The 19,674-nt window shown below is 48.8% G+C and overlaps 1 protein-coding gene across 2 annotated transcripts in view; it reads right to left on the bottom strand.

The window, feature by feature from the left end:
* The window catches only part of NDRG3 (NDRG family member 3), a 62,819-nt gene that overhangs the window by 13,188 nt on the left and 29,957 nt on the right, over positions 1-19,674 (bottom strand). For both annotated transcript variants that reach the window (XM_065645482.1, XM_065645483.1), the window contains exon 3: positions 18,127-18,162. In XM_065645482.1, coding sequence (XP_065501554.1) covers positions 18,127-18,162 — 36 coding nt within the window. The remainder of the gene's footprint in view (positions 1-18,126; positions 18,163-19,674) is intronic.

Here is a 19,674-nt window from a genome sequence, read left to right as displayed (position 1 = left end):
CTCCTATCCACAGCTGGTGGCTCAGTGGCTCTTGAAACCTGCGACCCGGTCAAATCTCCCTTTCCAACCACTGCCAAAAGCAAGTTGCTTTTGTACAGATGTGTGAAGGGTTTGGGGCTGAGTCTTCCTGTGATCAAGATCTCATTTCAATGGCCTTTAGTAACATTGCTTCACCGCAGCAGAAGCCAGGTGTCGTGTCCATGTGTCTCTAGGGGCTCATGGCACCACAAATGTAGCTCCAGTCCCACAGCCGAGCCCTCGCTTCCCCGCTGGCATCCCTCTCCTCCAGCCCACAGCTCTCTTTTCAGCGTTCTGGGAACGTCCTGTCTGCGCGCCAGCTGGTGTGAGGGGACACAGCAACGTCCAAGAGGCCGGCAGCAGCTCCAGCCCCTGTGGACCACGGACCAGAGCATTTTGGAAACAGCATGGCAACAGGGCAGGCAGGTGGCTGGGACAGCAGAGACCCAGGCTCCACAGATCCAGGCACTGGTTGCCTGGCAGCTTGTGCCCATCCACAGGGGAGCTGGTGGCAGCTTTTCCTTTCTACAGCATTAAAAATGAAAGATACAGATCCACATGCACCTGTTGTTCCAGGCTGCCTGTCTACTGCAGCCCCACCTTCGCCATTTGGCCAAGAGCCCATCAGATCTTGACCATGCTGCCGCATTAACATCCGCTGACCCGTCACCCCAGGGATGGCTGAGCTCTGTGCCTTAACCAAACGCCTTTGTTCCCTGCTGCTAGGTGTGGTAATGTGACAGTAAAACACCCTTAGCTCCTCCAGCAGCTGGCACAGACATGGGAGGTTATCCTGGCTGCCAGCTGGGTATCAGTGGAGCTGCTTCGTGACCTGTTTCGTGATTATTTGCCTGCAAAACTACATTCCTTTTCCCAAGCCAAATATTGAGGCCTTTTTGCACTGTGCCATGAGGCCTCTGGGTACCTCTCCAGTACCGAAACAGAAGCCACAAGCTCACAATCATGAACACAGAAGTGCCCACAAAGCTGTCTGAGTTTCATCAAAAGAGCTGCGAACACATTCAGACAAAGACTGATCTGGGATAACTACGGACTTTGGAAACGGTGCGGATATGGCAGTCAGGCTGGGTGCACAAAATCATCTATAAGTCCTTTCTCTCACCTACAGAAAACAAAGACATGCTCTGACTTACAGTGTAAAAAGCACCAACTATTTTCTTGATATTAAGTACCTGCTTAGGGAGTACCCTCATGGTTCAGCCTGAAGACAGAACATTACAACCTCAAAACTATTTTTTACTAGTTTACTCAAAGTATGTGGGGTTTTTTTAAACAAAAAACCCAGTAATTTCCAATAACCTGAAAGTGATTAGACCAAATTCAGGCAGGTGAAAGTACCTGGCTTGTAGCACATCAGAAATTCACCTTGCATCTCCTTTCTGGGCACTCCCAAAGGCTGGATGTGGGCCAGACTGATTTAGTTCTTGCAGTGAAAGATCCTCCTCCCTCCAGCTGTACTTCTTTTCAGGGCCCTCAAAGCCTCTCAGCTTCCCCCAGAAATGTGGCAACGGGAGCAAACTGCCACGGCCAAGTCACCTGAAGTGGCCTGAAGCCTTCTCCAGCTTGGCTTTGAAGGATAAAACGGCATCTCTGACTTTGCCCTTGTCCTCGGAAAGGAGCTGGGTTTTACTTGCTCGCAGCTGTTGCATTGTGCATGTGAGAAGCTGGAGCACCCGCAAAGCAGCAGAGACCTGGGAGGCAGGCGAGAGAACACGGCAGGTGAGGCTCTATCACCTGGTGGTCTCCTGGCTCCCTTCTCCTCAGGAGGGGCTGTGGGCCCAGGCACCCTGCACAGGTAGGAAAGGACCCGTCTGTGTGTCAGGTGAGGCTGGGTGCAGGCAGCAGCACGGGGTGCAGGCAGCAGTGCTGAGTGCGGGCAGCAGCATGGGGTGCGGGCAGCAGCACGGGGTGCAGGCAGCAGTGCTGCATGCGGGCAGCAGCATGGGGTGTGGGCAGCAGTGCTGAGTGCGGGCAGCAGTGCTGGGTGCGGGCAGCAGTGCTGGGTGCGGGCAGCAGCACGGGGTGCGGGCAGCAGCACGGGGTGTGGGCAGCAGTGCTGGGTGCGGGCAGCAGCATAGGGTGCAGGCAGCAGCACGGGGTGTGGGCAGCAGTGCTGGGTGCGGCAGCAGCATGGGGTGCGGGCAGCAGCACGGGGTGCAGGCAGCAGCACGGGGTGCAGGCAGCAGTGCTGGGTGTGGGCAGCAGCATGGGGTGCAGGCAGCAGCACGGGGTGTGGGCAGCAGTGCTGGGTGCCGGCAGCAGCATGGGCTGCGGGCAGCAGCACGGGGTGCAGGCAGCAGTGCTGGGTGCGGGCAGCAGCATGGGGTGCAGGCAGCAGCACAGGGTGCAGGCAGCAGTGCTGGGTGCGGGCAGCAGCATGGGGTGCAGGCAGCAGCACGGGGTGTGGGCAGCAGCATGGGGTGCAGGCAGCAGCACGGGGTGTGGGCAGCAGTGCTGGGTGCGGCAGCAGCATGGGGTGCGGGCAGCAGCACGGGGTGCAGGCAGCAGCACGGGGTGCAGGCAGCAGTGCTGGGTGCGGGCAGCAGCATGGGGTGCAGGCAGCAGCACGGGGTGTGGGCAGCAGTGCTGGGTGCGGCAGCAGCATGGGGTGCGGGCAGCAGCATGGGGTGCAGGCAGCAGCACGGGGTGCAGGCAGCAGTGCTGGGTGTGGGCAGCAGCATGGGGTGCAGGCAGCAGCACGGGGTGTGGGCAGCAGTGCTAGGTGCCGGCAGCAGCATGGGGTGCGGGCAGCAGCACGGGGTGCAGGCAGCAGCACAGGGTGCAGGCAGCAGTGCTGGGTGCGGGCAGCAGCATGGGGTGTGGGCAGCAGTGCTGGGTGTGGGCAGCAGCACGGGGTGCGGGCAGCAGCATGGGGTGCGGGCAGCAGCATGGGGTGCGGGCAGCAGCACAGGGTGCAGGCAGCAGCACGAGGTGCGGGCAGCAGCACGGGGTGCGGGCAGCAGCACAGGGTGCAGGCAGCAGCATGGGGTGCGGGCAGCAGCACGGAGTGTGCGCAGCAGTGCTGGGTGCGGGCAGCAGCACAGGGTGCAGGCAGCAGCACGGGGTGCAGGCAGCAGCATGGGGTGCGGGCAGCAGCACAGGGTGCGGGCAGCAGCACGGGGTGTAGGCAGCAGTGCTGGGTGTGGGCAGCAGCATGGGGTGCAGGCAGCAGCATGGGGTGCAGGCAGCAGTGCTGGGTGCAGGCAGCAGCATGGGGTGCACAGCAGCACTGCCGTCCCTCACAGCAGGGTGCACAGGGCAGCCGAGGGCACAGCCTCCTCTCCCGAGCCTCTGAAAACCACCGGGCTCTGCCCCGGCTCTCTGGGCTGCTTTGCTGAGCTGGGCACAGTCATGGTTCATACTCCAGCTGGACACATTGTGCAGCCACAGCAGTGGCTCCCATTTTAGTGCTCTCCAAGTCTGCAGGTGTTAACGAGTCCTTTAACAAAAGTGGCAACTTTTGGATGAGGCCGAGGTGATGAGTGGCAGCGCACGTGGCTGAAACGGTGACACGCAGCAAACTCACGGAAGGGCCCAGCGAGCGCCAGAGCTTGCAACGCCCGGCTGCGCGTCCCTCCGCGTCCGAGCAAACCGAGCGGCTGAACGGCATGAGAAGCAGGTCTCTCTGCCAGCTCTGGCAGTTGTTGGGTCTCTTCCATAAGCAGCTTTAATTCACTGACCTGGCAGGAAACTATCCAGCTGCCTTTTATTGTGGTGTTGTTTTTTTTTTCTTAATCTTACTTGGTGAGATTTCTGCCAGGTCAGTGAGTTAAGGAGCTCACAGAGAGGTCTGGCAAATGCTGGTTCTGGCTCAGAGCCCGAGGGGAGCGCACCGGGTGGAAGAAGAAATAACCCTGCCCTGAGCATGACTCCGGTTAAACTGAGTCACAGCTCGTGAAGCTGCATCTCCAGAGGACCAGGGAAGGTTTTATAAGCATCAGCAAAAGGTCAACTATCAAAAAACCACAAAACCCAAACTGAGCCAACAGCGAAAAAAGCACAGAAATCAATAAATGAGCTAATGATTTTTAAAAAGTCAGCATTACAGTGTCTCTTCCAGATTTACATTCAAATTTACTGGTAAGGTCACACATGCTTCCACTAGGCAGAATACTGGACAAGGTACTAGAAAGAGCAACAGCCACCTCTTTCCAGAGCTGTTGTTCAAGCACCTCAACATGCTTCATATTGCAACACCCTGCATTTTTATTTTCTGAAGTTGAGCTTGGGTCTTAGCTCTCTAGTAGGGAAGGAAACAAGTTTCCTGGAGCTAAAAATCAATCCTTGCTCTCCTTCTTACTTTGACTTTGCAGATTTTGTAAACTGTGATTTGGGGAAATGAGATAGTTTGTCAGTAAGATGGTTGTTTATGTCAGCACTGGGCACCAGCCCAATCTGAAGGGTACTCACCTTGCTACTCCTTCAGCTGCATTAGTGATTCAAACACAGGGAACATACACTGAAGATGGAAGCAACTTGAGAAATCCCATCTTTAACAAATCTCAGTGAGCAGCACTTTAAAAAATTTAAGATGCTAAATCTGCAGATTTCTTACTCTGCCCTTGTACACTGGCAAAGCCTTAGACTGGGAGTGCTTGAGGTTATTTCTTTTTTATCTTGCTAGTTCCCAGGCAAAGTGGAAATCCTCCTCTTGGGAGGCAGCTTCTTTCCTCTGCTTCCTCTGGTTAAAGCCTTTTACTTTTTTAAGGCTTTTTCCAAGCTCTACAAAGCAAGTATCAGACACTACATTAGACATAAATATTTCTACATTCACTTTTTCAGCTACACATTGCAAGATGATGCAGATCTCCTTGTCAAGATTACCTAGAGAGATGAGACTGCGTTTTACCCCTAGCTTCCCCACAGGTTCTAAGTCAATTTTTCCAGTGAACTTTACTTTCTCTGCAACTTTGCCCTGTAGCTTTAGGGCTTTTATCTTGACCTATGATTGCAAAGGACAAAAACATTTTCAGACATCACACAATTACAGCACACACGACTTCCCTGTCACCTGCTTTTCTCCAGAACAGCTCTCTCCCACATACCAAAGCCAAAGGACAGCACGAGGCAGACGCTGAAGGCAGCACTGAGGTACCACGCTGTCACCGGTTACTGCAGGGCGGCAATAAACTGTGGCAGATGCTCTCTGTTACTCCCCTGCCCTCCTCCCTAAGGAAGGGTAACAGGAGGAAAAGGGAGAGAGACTTACAAACTGGAAAGTTAAAAACGCTTCACTAATGCTACTAATAAATAGTGAAAATAATACAGAATATACAAAACCAATGTTGAATTTCCATTGGCTGCAGGGCAGGTGCCCAGAAGTCCTGGGCTGGACTCCGCAGCAAACCGGAACTGGATTCAGGGATGCAGGGTCTGGAACTAGGCCTGGGATTACAGGCAGAACTGGCAGGGTCCTCTTCAGATGCCGGCCATGGTTGAAGAGAGCGAGGCCCTTGTGATCTCCCACTTTTATAGGGTGTATGACGTGTATGGGATGGAATACTCGGTCAGTTTTAGTCACCTGTTCTGTCCACCCCTTCTTGCAAATACACCCCTCTCACTTATGGGATATGCAAAATTTATCAGTAACCTTGGCTGCCATAGCGATAAGTCTAAACCTGGGGGTCTTCTGCATACCATTGCTACCATTACCAGCTCTGGAGCCAACAGTGTCTGAAAAACATGCAGCCCAATTCAGAAAAGTTTAGTTATTTAGAAGAACTGAAAGGAAAACTCACTGAAAGAGAACTGGTTTGTTTTAAACAAAACCAGGACACATACTTAAGATGGCAACAACAGTCTCTACATTTACAAGATACAACTGCTACCTTGAATTGGCAAAAAAAAGTTAATACTTCATTACATCATCACTGGTTTATGACTCTTCCAGACATGGAACAGAATAACCCATGTGCAATGGGTACCGGGGTACCTTGTGAGAGAAAAGCAGCTCTGCAGGCTGCACCCTCTGCTCTTGCCAAACGTGCTTTCTTCACATCCTTCTTGCAGATATGCCTTCTCTGCTGGCCACCCAGTGAGATGCCTGTGCCACACTGCCTCCGTAACCACTACCCACCTGCAATTCTGCATATTCTCTCCTGGTATTTGCCCATTGCTCATGTAAAAATGTAGTGTTGGAAAGTATCAGATACTTGTGATCTTCTCAGACACGAGCACGCTTTGTTCCCAGTCTCTGCCTGGGCCAGCTTTGACATGTTGCAGCAGTGCAGCTTGAACGGAGATTCAGGGATTGTCACCTTGCAGGTGTCCAGCCCCAGCTATGTCTGAACACTGACCTGGTCCGTAGTGCAGGGAAGTGGTGACAGGAGAAGGCAGGTGGGAAAGATGTGGCCAGGAGACAGCCAGATTTAAAAAACTGGGCATTCTGCAAAATGAGGGAGATGAACACAACAGAAGATGATCATCTGCAGTTGTGTTTTGAAAAGCTTGATCAACTTTAATTTTCACTTTGGGACTGGAAACTTTATCAGAGGTTTCTCTGAAGAGATTTTATCTTCTGCCCTTATTTGTACAGTAGGTAAAAACAAAACAGCAGCTGCAGACAATCTGCTGTAAATGGGGACTTGGGAGCAGAGGCACCCTCGCTGGCCGTGGGCACCGAGCTCGTGACGCAGACACGTGCTGCTGTGGGACAGAGCAGGGGCTGAGTCCTGGGCAGGCAGCTGCTATCGATTAGCTCAAATAAGCTGGGAACTATCACTTCAAAAACCAGCAGTTCCCTCAGAACATGGATGAGAAGAGCAGTGATGGAGGAGGATGAGGAGGCATGGAGACCAGCCGTAGTTGGTCAGACCAAAGGTCCAGCTAGCCTCCTAGTCTGACTTCCAAAGTGTGTGCTTGTGGAAAAATAACATAGAGCAAGCACGTGGTGATAGTTCCTCAAACACCTGCATCTTGTAATAGTTGCCCTTAATCTTCCCAGCCCCCAACAATCTGTAGGTCAACAGAGAATTCCTGAATGGGAGGTGTGGTCTTCACTTGGACTCTGTTCTGAGAACTGGGCAGTCACCCCCTGCTACCTCCTCCTTCGGCATCTGCCTCACCCTGTGACCAGAAAAGCCAAAGCTTAACGTGCGGGGTGAAGAACCACTTCGCTCCCCACCATGTATCTGCTGGTTCTGCACGAGATCCCCCAGTCCTTGGTTTGGAAGATGGAGAACAACTGATCCCACTTCCATAGCCCACAGCAGTGATGACCTAAGAGCTTGTTGCGATTCCCCTTCACATGCCCTTGCTTGGCCGATGTGCTCTGATCTGGCCGGTCCTGGTACAGCAGCTTTTTCTCGACCATACTGTTGTTCTCCAAAACTGCCCCATCGTGCTCCGTCCTTTCTGAGACGAGGGGGCTGGCAGCACATCAAACACACGTGGGTGTGCTGTGGATTTACACGGTAGCACAATGAGGTTGCTTTGTTCCCTGTTCCTGATAAAAAAGAATTGATTTGTGTTGTTGAAAGCCATGAGCTGTGAGTTGACATTTTCACTCATCTCTCGCAATGTTAAGGTCTTGTGCTTCTGGGTTATTTATCATCAGTCCTGAGCCCGCCCTTTTATATTCCACCATAGGATGGTTTTACTCACCACAGTGCATCACACCTTATGTTCACCCAAAGGCAGATAAAAGTTTGCCATCGCACTGTCCATCACTTTTTTCAGATAATTTAATAGTAAATTTAAGCAGCACAGGTCCCAACACAGATCTCTAAGGTGCTCCTCTAGTGATCTCAAACAACAGTGAAAATAATGCTTTTTTTTTTTTCCTTTTTTAATCAATATTTCATCCATGAAAGGACCTCCCCTCCGACTGCATAGCCACCTAAGTTCCTTAAGACATATGTCTTAGGGCCCTTTTGGTAAGAGGTCTTGTCTTTTAGAAATCCAAGTAGGCTGCATCGACTGAATTGACTTTTTTTATATGGTTACTGACTCCTTCAAAGAATTTGAATAGTTCTGCAGAGCAGGACTCCTTCCCTTTACAGAAAACACGTTGAACCTTTCCCAGTATTAATCTGTGCAATTCATCCACTATACTCCTTGCTAGTTCTATCAGTCTGTCTGGTACAGCAGGTCAGCAAATTCCCAGAACTCCTCTGGGATCGGTTTTTAAAATTGTCTTACAGGGGAAGCACTGAAGTCCTTGGGCACCACGGCAGCTTCGACAGAGGAGGATAACCTTACAACTCAACTATTTCATCCTTAAACTCATTTAAAGCTCCTGGGTTGATAAATCCAGTCTCAGCAACTTGCTATAAAAGTATATATTTTATCTTTTTTACAGCCCCTGCAATAGGCATTGCGGTTTAAGGCAAGGTCTCTGCTGACTCCTCACAAAGAACATTCCAGCAGGGTAAGCTCTGTGAGCTGCTCTGTGGCAAGCCTGCGTGTAGCAAAAAACAAATTTAGTTTTTCTGCTATGGCGACATCTTCCCTGAGTCCTCCTTTCAGAGTCTGAGCAGTCAGTAGCACTCTCCAAACTCTCTCACGTGTTTCCAATTCTGATAGGTCTGAAACATGACTGGGTTTTTTTTTCCCCTTTGCAAGTCATCTCTTTTGCCTGCTTTGTTCTGTTCGTATATTTAATCTGCTAGGGTTTATAACCTTTCCCATTTTCTCCAGCTTTTTGAAAAATGCTTTTTTGCTTGCAATAGCCTCCATGCCCTTCTGTTTAGTCATGCTGGCTTCCCTGCACCATTTCTCATGTCCGCTGTGATAGATGGTGGGCATTTGCTCTCTGCTTAGCTTATTTTCAATAAGCTCCATTTCTGTGCAGTTCTTGTTTTGAATTCTGAGTGCAAAACCAACGAAGTTGTGGTTGGTTTTGTTTTGTTTTTTACTGAGAATGTTGATCTGGAGCAGCTCTCTGAAGACACTGTTTTGAACACATTTCTCTGCCCTTCTCAGAATCACACCGATGATGGTTTCTCTTCCCTGGGGCTCCCTAACCTGTTGCTCCGTAGAAGTTCGTGGCTAAAATCGAGTATTGGTGTCGTGTCCCACAGCCACATCTGTCTGACACAGCGCAGCTAAAGCTTCCTACCCTTGTCCTGCTGTCCAGCCTTGTGGCTTCTCTGATCACCATCTTGGGCACTCACAGGATTACAGACAAAACCTGCATTTCTTATTTAGGCCTGAGATTTCAGTCTAAGGGGAACCCAAGTTATTCAGTGACATTGGTTAGAGCCAAACCAGATCAACAAGCTTCCTTTAACATCCTGCATCCTCAATCACCACCTGCATCCACCCTCTTCTTCCTGTGCACTGTATCCAGGTATTGGTGACCACTGTCACTGTTCTCCACGACGGACCTCAACTCTCTTCTGTGATCTCTGACAAGAATACAATAACCACTGGCAGAAAGAAAACTGAAATTTTGGGTGCAGCTTCTCACAGATTGGCTGAGTTGACAACGAAGTGCTATCAAAAAGAGTGCTTCTCTCGTCCCTCTGCCATGTCCAGTGAGCTGATGGTCTCTGGAAACCCGGCAGTGGGAGCGCAGGGCTGGGTTTGTATCCCACTACATTGGGAAACCAAAGCAACCGACCCTGTGGCCACGGGATCTCTCATTCAGGTGGAAGTTGAGCATACAGGGGCAGCAGCACCAACCTGCCTTAGCTATCCTGTAAGATACACTGCCAGGTAGAGGTTGGGCAGAAGAACAGGCAGTAGCCAGAGAAAGGCCACCAGTGCTACCAACCATCTCTGAAAGCCCCGTGGTTATTCCTAAACACTTTATGATCCCAGCTCCTGAGAACCACTGCTCTTAGTCAAAGAGCCCTACACTTTAGAAAAGGGAATGGGTATGAACCATAAATGGTGGAACGTGACAAGACACAACCTAACAACAACTTTTAAACATTTGAGATTAACCTCAAGCAGGAACTGCCGGGAGGTATTCCTTGTGGGGATTTGCAGCACACGAGACTGAGACATTATCCTCTTTGGCCTTAACATCTTTGAATGATTCTTAAACTGTGGAGGAAAACACAAACACGACTGCCAAAGTCTACATTTACCGTGGGACTGATCATGGGAAGAAGTGGGTCCAGGTGGCCAAACGTTCAAACTGGAGACTCATCTCTGACTGCCACCCTCTGCCTTTGGCCAGGAAGGGAAACGGGAAGCGAGGACAGTGCCACTGACAGGTGACACAGAAAATTGCCCATGCAAGAAAAAACATTTCTGAGTGAAGGAATGAGCATCCAGCTCCAGAGGTGCTAATGCCTTCAGCTCCAGAGCCTCCGAAGCAGTAAATGGGTACCTGGTGCTGGACTGCAGCATCCCAGATCCAGCCGTGTTCCCTCAGCTCCAGCTCAGAGTGCGATCCAGCGCTTCAGTTTTAAAAGTTATTAAAGTCTGAAGTAAACCATTTGTTTCAGAGTAGGAATGATTACAGATGTGAATTCATATTACTGGTGCTTTTCATGACTAATTCATTAAGCTTCTTTTTTGGCATGACCAGATGAGTTTTACTCCTGATGTGAAGCTGCTCAAAGTCCAAAATTAATTCCCTAGAAAAAGTGAGAATTTATTTAATTTGGAGACCAACAATAAAGAACACATCTGCAAAATCCCTTCCATTTATTTTTTTTTTAAATATTCAAAACTGGCAGAGCACATAGTAGGAAGGTGTCTGTTGCTCACATTCTGCTCAAGCTTGTCGAATGTCTGTACTAGTAGATGGCTAGAAACATCCCCAAAAACCTTTCAGCTTAAGGACACCCAGGTCCTAGTTCACCTAAGGCACAGAAAATTGCCACCGGTGCTTTGCTGTGAGGTGGACGAGACACAGATTAGTCAGGTGAGGTCTTGCCCTTTTTCAGTGATACTGTACTTACAGCTATTATTTACTTTAAGTCATTTTTGCCAGTCTTGGCAAGGGTAGAAAACAACTGTCGCATGCTCATCGGGCACCATATCACAGCTCCTAACCACAGAGAGATTAAAGCAGAGATTCCAATGTCTTGCTCTACGCGACAGCTGCCCTCAAATTTCTACGCGTATCTAAAACACCACCACAAACTATGCCTATAAGTTAAGAAAAAAAATATTGTAAGACTGTAAAACATTACCAGCTGGTAACTCTTACCATGACAGTACCACCAGCCTTAATGCAGTTGGTAGGTAAGTGCTTAGTACCTCCTCTCTGTGCAAAATTATTTTGGAAATAGTAGAGCTGAAGGAGACGGCTGCGTGGGAAGCAAGACTAAATCAGGTTTAAAGCAACATCTTGAACTAAATTATTCATTCCCGTACAGAGCAGGATTTATTAATAGAAAACACAATATGATCTATGCAAGCAGGCAATGGTTTCTAGTATGTTGTGTAATTGGATTAGGTCTTAAATTAGAGAAATGCTGGGTGAAAATCAAGAGCAGCAGCAGGAGATACGTAATCTGGTTACACGAACACAAAAGCATCAGGAGACAGAGGTGCTGCTGGGCTTTCCCCAACCTATTGTATGTACAAACAAGCATTTGTGTGTTCCTGTTCCAAAGGCACACAATGCTGAAGGACAGACCTCATGCATATCTGTAACCCTTCCTAATGCTCCGTTTCAGCCAGAGAAATGGCAAGTCACCTCCAAACGCAGGTTCTGCCAGAGAACAGACACTGGCTCTGCAGCCAAACGAACTGAAGTGACCTACAACAGGAGTACAGCTGACAGCTTGGGTCTGTGCTCCCAGACTAGAGATCATGAACTTCTACAACCACACAGTATTGAGACTGATAAGCAATTAATGACAACACCTACGTGTTGGAGATCACAGAATCATGGAAAGGTTTGGGTTGGAAGGAACAGCAAAGCTCACCTAGTTCCACCCTCCTCCATGGGCAAGGACACCTTCCAGCAGCCCAGGTTGCTCAGAGCCCCATCCAGCCCGGCCCTGGACACTGCAGGGATGGGGATCCAGAGCTGCTCTGGGCAGCCTCTGCCAGGGTCACACCTCACGGGGAGGAACGGAGCAAGATGCACTTCTCCACCTCCTGCCCTGCCCATGTGTTACAAGCAGCAGCTGAAGCCGCAACTTTAGTGTGCTCTGGTCAGGTATCCAATGTCATGAGCAAGGCACCCAGCACAGATTTAGGAATACGTGGTGCTTCTTACTCCTGCTCTGAGGGTAAATCCCCCCTTCCCCAGCTAATGCAGGAAACTGGACCTGCCTGGATCCGTAACAGTTTGAGTGAATTAAACCACTTGCAGACCAGCTCTCATCTGCCCCACTCTGGCAGAGGGTTGTGGTTTTCCAGCGCTCTGCACCACGGTTTTGAGTCAGCAGAGTATCAAGGCTGCCGTCATTCCCACGGGCTGCAAACAGAGCGGGTTGATGCCTCCAGTGCTGTTCCATCCCCTGGGCAGTGCGCTCAAGGTGCCACAGCCTGCAGACACACAGCCTTGGAAACCTGAGGCCTACACAAGGAACACTTGGATGTGCCAATATACAGGCAAGACTAAAAATATTTGGTGCAACTGCTAGACCCCAGATGGTCTTAACCCCTAAAGGCAACCTGTAAAGGGGCCACGTTTCCAGCCATGCCAGTCCACCTGCTGACAGGATCTGCCCAGCTACATTTTGGTATCGTGCTGAAGATGAACATAGTAAAATCTCCTGAAGAAGAGAAAGCAAGGTCATGTTCTGTGTCTCCAAACCGTCAGTGTCCCTGGGAACCAGAGCTGAGTCGAACTGCATTGAGTTATAACTAGTATTGCAATTACTCATTAGCTGCCCTGAAATACCACTAATAGCTGTTGTACAACAGATGGAAACAGATCGGTCACGGTTAGCGGAAAGGCACCATTCATTTTTCTGAAGGCAGGAAGGAGGCAAATCCCCTTCTCAACCTAAAGCGCATACATCTGCTTTGCTGTAAGAACTCACTGACAAGAACAAAAATAGCACAGGAACTTCAAATACCACATCTGCATAATCAGCCTCGTTAGCACACTGTTGTCACAAGCGTACAGAAAGCAAAAGTAATGTTTAAGTAAACCACATGGAAGGATTGTGCTCATACATTTAAGAATAAAAATCATGTTTCAGTCCAAGTCCAGCTAGCAAAAGCTTTCCCAAACTCAACACTGCTGTTTTACAGAAAACAGAATTTTTAGATGGAAATGCAGTGATGGGAAGAATCAGAGCAAGAGCTTCTCAAGACATAAGAATAATGAAAAAAAGTTCCAAAATACAATCCCATTTTAATCATTTTTAGCTTTACAGTATTTGTTGTTGTGAAGTCAGCAGAAGTCAAAACCAGTACTTTAGTGGTGACACTAGTTTTAATAAGATTAGAGGCAGCTCCTAATTTAGCAGGCATTAAAAAAACCTGTTTTCTAGATCAAACCATGTTCTGTGTTGTAATTAATCTGACTCCAGCACTTTGAACAAGAGAACAAAATAACTCATTGTGCAAATCAGAAGAACAGTGGTCCTCAATATCCTAGATGAAATGTTTCAATGCTGGGGACAACAGCTCCCTTGTTATTCACACAGAGAAAGAAAACCTTTCCTCAAAGTGCTAACATTTCATTTTATTTTATTACAATAAACAGAAGATGCTTTAAAACATCTTGTATTCCATGCCATGGTGTAGCAATCACAAGTTGGCTTCGACGACTTCATTAAAAAATGAAGTTTCGATTCAATGTCTGTGACATCAGCAAATGCACATGATGGGACATTTCAATAACCTCTCAATAGCAGAAGAGCATCTCCCATTGCACAGCAAGCAAAAATAAGGCAAAGAGATTGCACAAGGATAAGAAAACTTTTAAAAATGCAGATTAAAAAGCTTCAAATTAATGCACCTGTGCAAGAACTCCAAAATTGAATCAGTGTGGGGAGACAGCAGAGGGAGGTACTGCCTACAGGCCAGATGTGCACTTATGTCAGACCCAGACACAGCGCAGATTTATTCGGATAGCTTTACAAGTGTATCAGCATATTTCTTCATTGCTATTTAAAGCAAATCACCTGGACAAAGGGGAGAGATTTAGGCTAACACAGAACACCTCCTTCTCAAAGCAGCTGAAGAGGGTCTGCAGATAACAACAAAAGCCTGAGCACAGCTCTATTAACTGTGCAGGTCACGCCATCCGTCCATCAGCAACCCCGACCATTTAATCCACCATCTGCCCGCGAACATTAGAAGAAGCCAAGCCTAGATTTCATTAGGGTTCGTATAGCTTTCAAGCAAAATGTAGGCCTCGGATTTAGGTTAATACATTTTATTTCTGAGAACGACCTAGATTCATATTGGTAAAGACCCCTAAGCCACCATGCTAGCTCTCCTCTCTATCTCCATTGCAAACAGTTATCAGATTTTGTGAGGGTTATTTTAACTGATGCCCAGGCAATCTGTTATTCATCAGGGTTAACTGCGGTTGCTTGTAGATGAACAGTTTAAGAAAACCAGAGCACCTGTATCTGGAAGTCAGCTGTATCAGAAAAGCTAAAAGCTTCTTCACACCACATTAACCCAGAGTAACAGCTTTCAGAAGGAGGATGCTTGTGCTGTTAGCCTTGCCCAGATCTGATCCTGGCAAGTTATTCAAAACTAAAACCAAACACACCAGGACACTAACAGAAATTCACAACAGCATCACCCATTTTCTCCAAAGGAAAGATGTTACAGACCTTAAATATACACGTTACCTTGAAAAGTAATACGTGCCAAAGCTTTACAGAAAACAGTGTGCCTAACCTGTATGTGTGGCACTGCACAACTCGCAGAGCCACTGACAGTGCTACCGACATGCTTGGGAGCTGGGATAAACGCAATGCTTCTCCCAGTCACAAGCATGGATCGACTGCAGAAAATATTCTGGAACTCCAGCTTCCAGCCCGAAGGGGTCTGGAGGCACCACAGGATGAACCAACGCCGAGGGCGGCTGTTACTGCTGCGGCTGTGCAAGCAGAGCTCTGCAGGGCCACCAGTCAGCCCTGGGAGGAGCTGGGATGGAGTTACAGCACATTACCTCATGGCCGAGGGCACACATGCTGAAATAATACAGGGCTCACTCCAGTATACCAGTGTCTTGTAGTGGGAGCTCAAACTGGACTGCACTGTGACCGGGGTTGCACGCCGTCCCTCCCGGCTGGCTGCAGCCTTGCAAACACAGCCAGGATGTGGTCAGCCCTGTGCAAAGCCACAGCTTTATCTTCATTTAACACCGCTTTTCTGGGACTATTACAAAAATAGAAAGGTCTGACATGCAGGTCTTGCATTGCTGACGCCTTGCTCTCACACTGCAAACTCTACACCATGTAAGATAATATAATCCATCCCACAACCCCCCTAAATTTTGCCTTAAAACCCACCAAGTCCCTTGCAGATGTTACTGCTATTGGGAGTTGATCAAGAACTTTACTGCACTGTAACTGGAAACCATCTTCCAGTTATCAGCCTCCACGAATTTGTGGTCAGTTTGTGCCTGTTCTTATAAAATCGCGATCCTCCCCAAGGCTCTTCCTCCCTGGGAAACTCTGGACAAATCAAACCCCCAGCTCAGCCCAAGTGCTTTTAAGTCTCTCGTTACACAACAGGATCTCCCTTCCTCTGAAAGCAAATTTCTTCACTTGGAATTTCCCCTTCTCGAACACCGCTAAGTAAAGTCACACCCATTTTGCAGGGGCCTGAATGTGGCAGCCGGACTTGCTTTGCCAGATTGAAAAGCAGCAGTAATTTTTCACAGGACAACACAAGAGCTCAACCTCCAAGTTTAAGTACTGTTCCTGGTATTAGCAACTAAGGCAGAAAATCCAAGGACCCAATGCACCATCTGTTCTCTCTGACGGATTTCAAGTGAAGGTTTAATCCAGTCCTTGGGGGTACCTTCCAGGCAGAAGGCCAAGCCAGGTGTGCCCGGAAACCACAGCTTGTAGGGAGAGACACAGAGGAAGGTGAGGCTGGGACAACATTTACAGTCTCATTAGACACTGTGTTAACTTCTTGCTAAAAAAAATATTCTAAATGAATTACCAAGAGGGCTTCCCAGAAGGAACATCTTGTCTCCTGCCCAACTGTTGCCATGGCCACCAGCTCACTGCTGATCTAAATCAAAGCACAGAGGAGCAACAAGCACGTCCAGCACTGCCCAGAGCCCCTGCCCGCCCGGCTGCTCTTCCCACAGCTCGGCCCTGGGGCGGGCAGGGAGCTGAGATACCAGCGGCACCGGGACATGCCGAGCACACACGAGTCGGTGGCTGCAGCACCATGTTTCTTTGCGTCTGACACAGCTTCAGATTTGGGGCGATTTTAATGAAGGGCACAAAGAGGCTTTGCTTGTTGAGGGAAAGCATAGAGTGCAAAGGCGGCAGTGATGCACAGCTCTGGTACAGGACTCCTTCACCTCCCCACTCTGCTCTGGCTCCCCAGACCACGCTGCTCACACATGGGCAGGGCTCGGGCAACCCCAGAGCCCTGCTGGGTCAGGAGAGAATTTGCAGTGAAGGCCAATGTGCTCACAGAATCCCAGAATGTCAGGGATTGGAAGGGACCTCAAAAGCTCATCCAGTCCAATCCCGCCCGGAGCAGGAACACCCAGATGAGGTTACACAGGAAGGCGTCCAGGCGGGTTGGAATGTCTGCAGAGAAGGAGACTCCACAACCTCCCTGGGCAGCCTGGGCCAGGCTCTGGCACCCTCACCATGAAGAAGTTTCTTCTCAAATTTAAATGGGTGTTCCAGTTTATACCCACTGTCCCTTGTCTTATCATTGGTTGTCACCGAGAAGAGCCTGGCACTGTATTTATGTTCTTTCCAATCATAGCAGACAGGCCTCAGTAGGCAGAGCCTTTACTACCTAATGCTCTTACTCAAAATCACTGCACCTGCTTTTACCCACTACCCTTCCGACATGGGAGCACACTGTACCTCCAGTAGAGATGGAGAAGATGCAGAAAGACAGATGGAGACAGGACAGGAAGTGTTTTAAACCCATTATCTACCTTTATTTAAACAGAAAAATCATTGCCTAACACTGTTGCTGCTTCTAAGACTAGACACTGAAGTTATAATGTGCTAAGATTAGTAATTTTTATACTTACAGGCTTTAAGGTAACACTAAAACTCACCATGCATCAGGCTAAAGCAGTATAGTGACGTGCCTGCTCAGATAGGGTGTACTTTCAGTGTCTGATATCAAGAGATGGAAAAACTACAAACTGTCTTCTTAGGACTGTATTTATTACATTCCCGTTCTGCACAGGTTTGCAGAAGGTTTTCTGGAATCACCTACATCAACAGACTTTTATTAAAAGCTATCATGAGATGTGGACAGCTACCCCTTATCCACACCACTGCTGTAATACAGCAGCGAGAACCTGTCCTGCACGACGCAAAATGCCACAGACACGGCAACCTCCTACAGCTGAAGAGAAAGAAAAGCCGCTGGCTGCATATCGACATGCTGACTGGGAAGTCAGCAAGGTAATCCGGGCTGGGAAACAGCCTGTGCTCTGCAAAACACATCACGTAATGTCAGAGTTGCGCTCTGCCTAACAAAGAGTGTGTCCTCTGTCTTGGATGCTCGTGGTGCACCTGCTCCTCTAAAAGGATTGTTCCTATAGCACCCAGAGCGATCACGCTCACCTCCGCATAACTCTGTCGTGTGAATAACCTCCCTGAAAATGACCGTGGCTCTGTCACGACCCAGGCCTGGCAAAGCTGGGGTGCTGTATCTGGGGCAGCTTGGTGACTTCCATCTCCTCTCAACATGCGAGCTCCTCCTTCCCCAGTCAGTGCACCAGATGGGATGCGACAGAGCTGCAGTTCTCCAGCATATTGCATGTTTCCAAGAAACTGCTTTTCAGGAGAGCAGCCATCCTGCAGGATGTCACGGAGCCTCAGCAGCGCAGTCCAGATCTGCACCTCAGAGCTCAAAATGCTGTGTTCCACACAAAAAGCTGAAGGGCCATTTCTGCCAACTGGGCATATTCAGGTTCCTACTGATTAAACCTTAACAGCAGCTAAAAGTAAGATACAGAGCTTTTTCATCTCTCTCTCTCAGCATTACTGATGGGCCATGGGGAACCTGCCCACAGATCCTTGTCTCCTGCATGTGTCTTACCTGACAGTCGAAGTCCTGGAAGTTGCGAGCTGCATTCTGTTAAGAAAAAACAGAAAAAAAAGAAAAAGAGTTCAGCACAGTACCCCAGAACACCCCCAAACACCCCCAAAAACATCATTAAAGTTGCCCTCAGAGACCACTGCTTCAGCACAGTCTAGCCTGACCGCAGTCAGGACAGCAGGGAAATGTGAGACCCATACAAGAAAACTCCACGCAAATTCTGTCCGTTACTACAGAGCAAGGTTGCTGGGGGCTGTCCCAAGGCTGTCAGCTAAAGAGAGTATCTGTCGACACAGCCAAGAGTCGAGAGCACTCGAGCAGCGACAGATGCAACAGGAAGGACCATGAGCAAAGTCAGGCTGGCTATGAGGTTGGGTTTTGTCTCATCCTGGTGCTCACTACCAATTTGAATGCAAAACTCTTGACTGCCACTAGGATCTCATGTAAGGAGCTCAAGAAAACAAGCTATGCAGTCAGCTACTCTGCAGTAACTGCCCTGTGCACGATGTCGTTCCACAGTGAACGCAGTGACCTGCGAGCTGCTGAAACCAGAGCGCACGGGAACGGGGCTCAGCAATTCACAGTGGTGACACCACGCACACAGGCGAGCACAGTCGGTACAGCCCACGCTCGGTGTGCTGCAGGTTTGAAGGGCTGCAGTAACGTCTGTATGCCCATGTGCTTTGTAAGACTCTGACCAAAGAGAAGGTTACACTACTCAGTGCTGTCAAACGCTGCAAAAGGCTGTAAGCAAATCATTTGAGACAGCATTCCAGCCTCTGTGTTCTAGGCATAGCACCTTAGTGCTAAAATTGCAACTATGACCACATATGCACAACAGAAACACCCCAAATGTTTCTTCTGGCTGAGCACCCTAACTCCTATCCCTGTGCAAGCAAACGGCCATCTTCCTCTCTCAAAAAATTTGCCACATTAGCAAGAAAACAGGTTTTACCTCCAGTTCTTCAGTCTGAGACATTTAAGTCAAGATACCTGCAAATCTGTTTTAGGGATCCCCCCAGTGTTAGGTACTGAACTGTGTCAATGTTTTGAACATGACGTGGCACAAAGCACCAAACTCTCAGGATGGGGGAAAAGAAAATAAAAAGCAGCCTCCTCTTTTTTCAGTGCGAGATCCTGAAGCTAGATGAGATTTCTGACAATGCTGTCTGTGCCTCTTCCCTGCTCTGTTAAATGCAGACAGTAGAGCCTTCCCATCTACCAGGTCGTAAAGAAGGTCAGTTCAGTCACCCAGTGCCACAGCAATTAAGGACTATAACAAAGCCTATGAAAAAAATGAGAAACTTCTGTATCCAACACTGGACTTGGATGGCGCATGCCTAAGAAAAGGCTGATCTGAATTTGTACTGAGAAAAGAGCAAGATTCCCTGAGCGGGGAGAGGGGAGGAAACGACACAAAGCAGAGAATGAAAGTCTGCATGTTGCTTGTTGGCAGGGTGTAGCATTAATGCTGACATGTCCCGACTCTGGGATACTTGATTTTAACACACTGAAATCTGACTTTAAACAATCTGTTCATTGTCTTAA

Source organism: Caloenas nicobarica, chromosome 15 (assembly GCF_036013445.1).
Source record: "Caloenas nicobarica isolate bCalNic1 chromosome 15, bCalNic1.hap1, whole genome shotgun sequence".
In the NCBI taxonomy this organism is placed as follows: domain Eukaryota; kingdom Metazoa; phylum Chordata; class Aves; order Columbiformes; family Columbidae; genus Caloenas; species Caloenas nicobarica.
This window is presented reverse-complemented; position numbering and strand designations above follow the sequence as displayed.